The sequence below is a fragment of the Centroberyx gerrardi genome, chromosome 5 (assembly GCF_048128805.1).
Source record: "Centroberyx gerrardi isolate f3 chromosome 5, fCenGer3.hap1.cur.20231027, whole genome shotgun sequence".
Classification (NCBI taxonomy): Eukaryota; Metazoa; Chordata; class Actinopteri; order Beryciformes; family Berycidae; genus Centroberyx; species Centroberyx gerrardi.
In genome coordinates this window covers 26740004-26749093 of record NC_136001.1, presented here as the reverse complement: position 1 = coordinate 26749093, position 9090 = coordinate 26740004, and the positions used below count along the sequence as shown (strand labels likewise).

At 39.5% G+C, this 9090-nt stretch overlaps 2 protein-coding genes across 2 annotated transcripts in view; one reads left to right on the top strand and one right to left on the bottom strand.

Annotated features, from left to right (window-relative positions):
- Nucleotides 1-881: 881 nt before the first annotated feature.
- Nucleotides 882-3377, bottom strand: thoc7 (THO complex 7). Its single transcript, XM_071915617.2, has 8 exons — nt 3321-3377; nt 2920-3040; nt 2662-2789; nt 2391-2477; nt 1896-1953; nt 1680-1746; nt 1486-1555; nt 882-1040 (listed from the first exon to the last, which is right to left on the bottom strand). The coding sequence occupies exons 1-8, from the start codon at nt 3337-3339 to the stop codon at nt 979-981; spliced, it is 612 nt and encodes a 203-aa protein (XP_071771718.1). The 5' UTR covers nt 3340-3377; the 3' UTR covers nt 882-978.
- A 276-nt stretch (nt 3378-3653) lies between these two features.
- Nucleotides 3654-9090, top strand: part of atxn7 (ataxin 7) — a 30897-nt gene continuing 25460 nt past the window's right edge. The window contains exons 1-2 of the mRNA XM_071915610.2: nt 3654-3796; nt 6461-6558. The gene's annotated coding sequence lies outside the window, so the exon portion shown is untranslated. The remainder of the gene's footprint in view (nt 3797-6460; nt 6559-9090) is intronic.

Here is a 9090-nt window from a genome sequence, read left to right as displayed (position 1 = left end):
TGAAACCCTTGAATGTTGAACATATCATTTCTTACAAATGATACATTACAAATCATGTAACACAATCATACAATAATGACCCCTCCTGCATGTGTCAAACAGGTGAATGTGGCCTTCAACAATCAAGGTGCCTGGGTGAGTCTACCATGACCTCCAGTCCAGTGATCATAAGGCAAATATCCACCAGTGTAAACGAACATCCATTTCTACTTTCAGATATGAATTAATGCTTTTCTTTCCTTTGAAGACCCTATCCTCATGTAACTTATGGTACAACTTACTATGATGCATACAATGAATTTCTGTCATAAAGATTTGTCAGCCTATTCATAGTATTCCCATGATGTCACATGCATTTCCTACCAATATGGTGTTTTACAGTACATACAGCTCATTGGCTATTTGTCATTTGATTGTAATCACCTGTTATTTTCCTACCAAGATGGCTGTGTGGTGATGTAACAGAACACTATGAGTTCCACAAATAAAAAGGTTGGTAAACTGAGTTTAGGTTTACCCTCTACTGCATCCTTGGCCTGGGTATAAAGGACAACCTGAAATCAATTCAGGTCATGGAGGCATAACCTAATTGTGTCACACATTAATTCAGCTGATATGTTTATTCAAATGATGTTGCATACATTTCCAAAATGTCTACAAATTTAGAATACTCACCACTTAATTTTAACTAGTAAATTTCCCCTGTTGTTGATGACTAGAGGGTCATCTACTGTACATGCCCAGGTCCCAAGCAGAAAAGAACTCCTGCTCTAAATCGCAACCTCCTTTGAGTTTTTTGACTGTATGATATATGGTGGGGAAAAAAAAAAAAACATCTAAAAGCCACCGCTACTGTAGACACGTGGAACAAGGAGACAGGGAAGGACTTCATTGGCAACTTTATTCAAAAATACATACAAAAGCAAAAGCATTTAAAAATGGCTCTCTTCATTTATTCCACTAAGGATGATTACATGTTCATTCGCCATTCTCTGTGAGGCTTTCCTGATTGTTGTCATCATTGTCTGATTTCTCATCATCTAGAAAAGACAAAAATCAACAGTAAGGCATTTCATAGGTACCTCCACTCTTTCCTCACCTTTACAAATTTTTGGTTTGTTGGTCAATGTAGAAATCAATGGCTATGGAGATTACAGAATATGGCATGACAGCTGTGTTTAGCCAACACAGACAAGAGCCTGTGGTTGCACCCAAGGTGAGCATAATGAGGTGAGCCGGTGCTTATTGTTGACTAGCGTACAAGCAGAGACTTCAGTGAGATTTACTTAGTGCTTTCTAGATAACTTGCTCCTTCCTACCTCCTTTGAGCTAAACAAGGTTTAGGGAGTGTTTTCTGTAGTGCCGTGCTGTGCACTACATTGCCCTTAGCTGCTGGAAAGCCTCTGAACTTGTGACTACAACACAACTACTCTAAAAACACACACAGTGCCAATATGGCAGCCATAGACGTCCTTGTTTACTCACTCTCAAGTGTCTGCTGTAGTTCCTGTATGGTACTGAGAAGCACATGGAACTGCTTCTTCCTCAACTCCAACTGAACATGGGGAAAGGGAGATCAAAAGATTTAACAAAAAAACCCCAACAAACAACAACCTATCCCCACCATCTGATAACATTACAGGTTGGATGAAAAGGACCATAAATGTATTTGGCTTTACCTTTGCATCCACATTCTCCTTGATATGAGACAGCTGCTGGAGTTCTTTGTCAAGTGCCTCTAATTGTCTGTAGGGAGAAAAAAGCAAATGAGAAATGATCTCAAAAGCCATCATTTTCATGACGGACAAAACCGGTCCTCTCCAGTGACCTCTTACATGTAGAGGGTAACAACAGCTCTTGTCAATATTTGGATGAAACAAGAGAGGTGAACTCACTTTAGTGTTTCATGTCGGTCTGGATGTTGCTGGATAACCTTGGCCAGAGCATCATACTCTGCAAAACAAAACAGAATGTAAAGGCTAGGAAAGACAAAATGTAGAACGAGCAGAAATACAACAATAAAGCCAACCAGAAACCTTTTTATACAATTCTTTCCAATGCACTTTGCAGTTATTTTTCTCTTTATATTGCCACTAATTGTTTTCACTGGTTGTGCCAAGACTAGTGGCAAAACCCAGCCAACTTTCAGAAACTGATTCATTACTTTCCCTAAGGAAGAACAGTGAAGCAATGTTTTGTCTTTTGTAAATTCACACAAGCATATGGGCCAATTGTGATGTGGCCTTTTCTATATTGGATAGAGATTAGATAGAGACTCTCTCCATAACTGCTACCACTTACCACAGCCAACAACTCAGTGGGTCTTTCTCAGTTAGCAATCAAATTTCATGTAAACCTTTTGATGAATGAAATTCTGAACATATTCTTACCTTGACGATTCTTTCGTATCCTCTTTGCCCTCTGAATTTCCTTTTTGCATTCTGATATCTTCTCATGTGCAGATGTGATGTTTTGTTCTACAATGTGGAAAGCAAGGCGGTGAAGAATGTAGGTATTTCTTGTAATAGCTTAATACCACATACATTTTTTGCGGTGACTCAGGTGGCCCAATAGCTTATGAGCACACTTCAACAAAAAGAGGAACGACATAAAATTTGACATATTCAGGGTAAACGCTTTACAAAAATCACCATTGCCTACCTATATTGGAGTAGATTTTCTCATAATTCTCCATTTCCCGAAGGTTCATGTCATAAACCATCAACGTTTTCCCCATGGAGAATTCGCATTGGGCCAGTGTGCCCATCATCCTCTGGTACTGTGTGAATCTAAACAGGAATACAAGATGGTGGGTGAGGCAAACGAAATATTTCCCAAGGTTTTACGCGCATAATTGCCATCTTGATAAATTTAGTCGACTGAAAAGGTCCAAGGCCAGAGTGTGTAAAGCTAACTTACCCTTCCTCCGGGGTCCCAGGCGAGTTGCACCATTTGGTGAAACTCTTCAGGAGCACATTGATCCGGCGGTCATCTCCAGCTCCGTCTCCATCAATAAGAAGACGTTTCCGAATAACTTCATCTATAATAACAATAATAATAATAATAGGGCAACAACGGGATTGAAAAACAGCGTTTTAAACAAAACAATTCAGGTAAAGAACCGGTGGGCTAGCTAGCTAACATGGCTTCTTTATGTTAGCTGCTATGAACGCTAGCTGGCTGCTAGTTAAACGTGTACGATTGGTTTGCTGTTGAATTTGGGAGTAGAGGTTAATACTTTGCTAGCTGCGACATACATTCTTACATACGGTGTTTCACAGATAATTGAAATCAATAAGTTATCCACAACGGTCACTTACCATCAGTAACAGCCCCCATGCCTGTGGCAATATTGCGATTAAATAAACTTTATGGAGACAACAGGAAGTGAACAAGGCGCCCCGCCTCTAAACACAGACAGCAGTGATTGGCCAAAAAGGCAAGCACGTACTTTTTGACATGACAGCAAAACGGCCCGCTCCACATCATCTGCTCTTGTGGCTTTCATTTCACTAATGTGACATTTTATTTATTTTCATTGAAAAGTGTTTTAAGTTCAAGTCGTGAATGGTTCGATTGGAATAACTCACCCGAGTGCATGCGTCCTGGCGCGGTGACGTCTTTGTCCCAGAATGCAGTCTGGTAAACAGACATGGAAGCACCAGGTGAAGACCTCCACAGCCACTGAGCGCTGCATTCGCTCTTTTTCACGATCTTCTTTCTTCTTTGCCCACCACATCCAGCAGATTTGTACCTGTCTGGTGTCACGTTTGCATCTACAGTGTCCAGAGCCTTGGTAAGAGTCAAGTTGTTGTTAATCCATGACGACTGTTAATGACTTCTGCTGTGCTGCCAGGCTTTTGCCAGCTTCATCGCTAACGCTAGTCATGGCTGGCCAGAAGCTTGAGCTAGCAAGCTAATTTAGCCACTCCTCTCAAGTAGTACTAGTCACAGACCCAGCAACATTTTAACCGCACTAGAAGGAGCCTGTTTTCATGGCATAGTTCCTAATGGATAAAATATAATTCAAACATTCATATTATTTACTTTATGTTTCAGCATTGACCAAAATGTTTAATTGTCTGCTTTACGTTAGCACGTTGTATAGGTTGCAGCAATGCTAGCCCATAAAACTGCTTCTGGTGCTGCTCTGTCGGCTAATGTTAGCCAGCTAGCTAATTCAGCTGACCTGTCAAGTTGTGCATTTGGTGTCAAACTCTAACATACACAAAATAGGTAATTGCCATAGAAATGCCATATCGTGCATCAAGGAGTTCACCACATGCTTTTCTTTTCATGACACATTTGACCAAACTAAATTTTATACAAAGAGTACAAACTGGAATATAATGTAGGCTAAATATTGAATACTGACATATGCATATTGCAAGGTCTGCACAGATCTATGGTTGTTACCTAAACAGAGCAATGTTGTGGGTTTTGGCTATAATGTCTGTTCTGCCTCCTATTTGGTTTGGCATTATGTTTTCCATATTTAGAGGTGGTTTGGTATAGTGTGTCTCACTAATGAAATGAAAGGTTATGCATGACAGTGAAATGACAGCCAAGCCTGCAAGACTACAGAAGAGCTGCCATTCAACAAGAATCCTAACATCCCTGTGAAGATCAGGGTTAGTTTTGTAATACAGGCTTCTGCTTGTAAAACCAGGTCATCTTGGTATTCTGACTTATTTTTATGTACGGCTATAATATGTAGACCTAGAATGTCAACACCAGGGCAGAACCAGGGCAGGCAGGCGTAGTGGGTGGTACATCCCATAATTCATTACGTATTACCCGCCAACTAGATTTTAGAACAGAATAATACCTCCAGTTGATTACCTGCCACAGTGGGTGATATGGCCTTACCTGACACATGTATCAGTATTTGGCGGCTGGGTGCTGCTTATTTCTCACTCTGCCTGTAGATGGGTGACTACTTCTTAAATACTCAGGAATATATGAATATGAGTCCTTGGAGTTGCATTCCTTCTAAGATAAGAAGGGCTGAGGGCCGTCCCATCCATAGCAACAACATAGCAAGTCCATAAGGGCTCTTGTGCAGACTTTTCAAGCCCTTCATGTGGTCTTTCTTTATCCAAGTCTGTAATTTGTGAACTGTAAAGGATTTTCTTTTGACAAGTCAAAGCCAAATTGACATGCTTAGATAGAACGTACAGCAAGTGTGTAACTTAAAAATGCTGTATTTTGTTTTTGTTTTTCTAGATATACCTACTTATCAAAGTGTAGCCTATTACGGTGGTGTATTTTACATGTAGATTTATTTGCATATCCTAATATGCTTCAAATCATTTCTCCATTCTTTTTATTTGTAATAGTCCTGAACTACAATGCAGTGCAGTGTAGTGTAGGTCTCATTGTATCTTCTGATCCTGTCTGGGGTTCAACCAGAGTTTTCTGTGTTCATAAGTTAAACTGTGAAGATGAGGCTGTAGTATATTGCTTGTCAAACATTATGGGCCAGTACTTGAACTGCTGTGGTTTCGGATTAGGTGTGAATTTGAGGCACATGTATATAAATTATGTGAAATCACAGAGTTGTGAAACAAAATGTTAGGATAAATTATTAGACTGTTTTATGAAATTTCTTGCGTGTTCCATAAGCCTGTCATGGCAATGGATTTATTGGCTGTAACTGATTTAGTCCTCATACCAACACCTATAGAGGGAATTCCTCTGCATACCAGCCTCTTGGGCTCCAGGACGCCCTGTCTTTATGGCATAATGGCTTGTGCATTCCCCAAGACTGTGGGCTAACCTATTATAAACAATCAGTACACTCTCAGTGTAACAAGATGTCTAACCAAGTCGAAAAATTTAAAAAGTTAAGAAATGCAGCTGAAGTTGAACTTGACTAAATTTGGTCCTGGGCTATCTGTAATGGGCTACAGGAAAGCCTAACATTTTAGGCCTAAGTAACAAACCATTTGACAAATATGCTTTTGAAGTATTACCATTCAAATATAAACAAAACTAAAAAGTAAGTTGTCCTAATTCATACAAAGCAATCATCCATACTCCAGAGTGTAATTTACAGCAGGCTGTGTGGTGTGCTTAATCAAGTCATTGGCTACTTCTCTGAATATATATCTTGCATCTGTTAAGACACCAAAGAAAAATTGTGAAAAGGGTAAATGATTGCACTGTTGTTGTTGCTGTCCCCCCTCCCAGGCTTTAAAAGGGATTACTGCGGGGCCGGAGAGAGTGGTTAACCAGGGATAGTGCTTATTGGATTGGATTACTGTGTAGTGGTGAGGAACTCCACAAGTAGCGAGCAGAGCGCCAGATCCTCTATGAGAAGGCTCAGGGAAGGCGGTGTTACCTTCCAGACAGACCGCCCTGTAATTCCCTAACCACTGATTAACTCTATCAAGACACAGGAAAACAAAGAACCTGATACTGGCTCATCTCCCCTCAATTTGTGTGTGTGTGTGTCCAGATTTCCTCTCCAACTTGTGTGGCAGCCAGTGATCACCCAAACTAATGAGGATCGGCTGACTGAGTTAAAACTGAGTTCCTTTTTTCACATTTGACAAGGTAAGGTATTTAAGTACTACTCACTATTCGTGTGACTGAGAAAATGCAATTTTTTTGTTGTTTCCTCTTTCTCAAGTGGCAATTTTTGCCTGTTTGCAGTTATCAGTAAAGAAAGTAAGGGATAAAAAAACAAAACACTAGTTGTTAATATAGATTCCACTAGCGATTACTGTTAGATGCTGACTGTTCATGTAGTTACATTGAGGTGAGTGTGCTGGAAGATTACAATGTTGTACCAAATTGAAATTTTGCTGTAAAGCAATATTCCACTTAGTTTTAACATGGGGGTTATTCGGCACTTGACCGCCATGAAAACCAGAATATAAACTAATCACCAAGAGCAGATGCAGCTGGGATGGGTTTGTAGCGTTTGCATGAGGCCATGAAAATAGCCTGAAAACTGCTGAAAACACCTTTGTGAACAGATTCAACAACACATCCCGCTTTTAAGACAATAAAGCAGTAACTGGTCCATCCTCATTTTGCATTTCTATTCTTGGTTTACACTAAAATTAGTATTTAAAAATGTAAGTAGATCCGGTCTCCCAAACAGGAACTATCTCTCCTAAATGGTATCCTTCCACTATGTTCTCTTTTATCAATAAAAATGCTGTATGGTGAGATTATGTTCTAAAACGCCGGACCAAAGGTCCATTGAAAATCACAGTAGTGGGATCTGTTGTCGAATATGTTCACGAATGTGTTAAATGTCAGTTTTCAGGTTTTTTCGTGGCCTCATTTAAATGAATGCGAAGTAAAAGTCTGAACGCTACAAACTTGTCACCGCTGCATCCGATCTTGGTGAGTAGTTTATATTCTGGTTTTCATGGCGGTCAAGTGACGAATAACCCCCATTTTAAAACTTAGTGGAATATTGCTTTAAAATAAACTAATGTCTATAGTAAAAGCTAAAGGTAAAATCCACCCTTGGACACTCTTACACTGTTATACTGTATATCATCAGTCTATGAAGTTCAGTGCATCCCAGGAATTATTTTGTGACAAAGTGTTGTAATTTACTTTTTTGGTGTGCCCACTTTCCCTCAGCCTGCCTCGTCTACTTCTACCTCAGTTAGTGATTTCCTGCATTTCTCAGAATTACTTTTGACAACCCCCAGAGAACAGCCTGAACTTGTTCCATTCAGCTGTGGGTTGTACATGTAGGTAGAAAGAGCAATAGCAATAGTCATAGCGGAGCGAGAGTTTTTCCAGTTGAGATTCGCACCCCTTTCTCAAAACACAACATGTCTTGTGGCTGCATTGTATTCTGGTCCATTGAGGCTACTGTCAGTGGATAAATCAGTATCTCTTCTATGATGGATTTCTCCCTGTATGATTGTTGAACATCAGTGCTAAATGGCGGCTCTAGAAAGAAGCCCTCGCTCTTTGATTCTGAGCGACTGACACCAAAACCTGATGTTTACCGTTGATGTTTTAGATCACTGAAAATGTTTCTATAAAACTTCATTGTAGCTGCGCTGGAAACATCTCAACTTGGCGTCACGTCATCTCCAGAAATGCATGGTACACCACCAATAGCAGTTTTCTTAACAGTGTTAAATTGTTTTAGGGTGGAGTTTTCCTTTAACTTAGTTTCTGGTGTAATCACACATCCCTGAGTCTACATGCCATGGGTAAAATTAAGAAACTTATTGATCTTCTCAAATGAAAGCCAAAGCTGCTCATTGGTCATACTGTTTATAAAAATTAAAGTTGTGTTTTATTTGTTAATAATTGGCCATCACGCTATCACTGATATATCATTGGGGAAATCCTGTGCATAGTATCTCTTAGACCTACCTCGCTTATGGTCACACCCCAGACCAAAAGTGATTGCTACTTATCATAGATAGACTAATTTCAAGGGCTCACTATGTTGTAAATGCAATGGTATTCTAATGTAGGTTAGTAATGGACAAGTACTAGAAAGAAAGATATGGCTAGCCTGCTAACAACCAACTCCAAACAATGTCGCCACAGGTTCTCATGTCATTTGTGGTGGGGTAAGATAGTGAAAAAAAGGCTGTGTACATGCATCACAAAAAATGCTGTTGATGTTTGTGTCAGTTTGGGAAATCTATTTGTGGTGGGCCTGTCAGATGTTGCGGTTGGCCGCCACAACAAATAAATGTATGTGTGGGAAACACTGCTGAATATTTAACATGTTGCGCTATTGTGTGCAACACCTATTCACTGTAGAGGTGACATTTTAAATCCCTTCAGAGTATGACACTTGAAGTGCCACTTTACCCACATATGACCAACACATTGGTTTCTGAACATAATACAAACTTTATTTGTATGGCATATTTCAAAAGCAAACCTACCAAGAGACAGAACACCAACAGACAGAAAAGTAAATATATGTAAATACATTAAAAACAATCAATGACACAGGACATGAAAAATAACTAGAGATGCATAAATGCATTGAAAAGAATGCCAATGAATATAGATTAACAATAATAGCAGCAAAAATAACAATAGAAAAAATGATTACTTAAACAATTACATAAAGGAAAATCTGTAAAC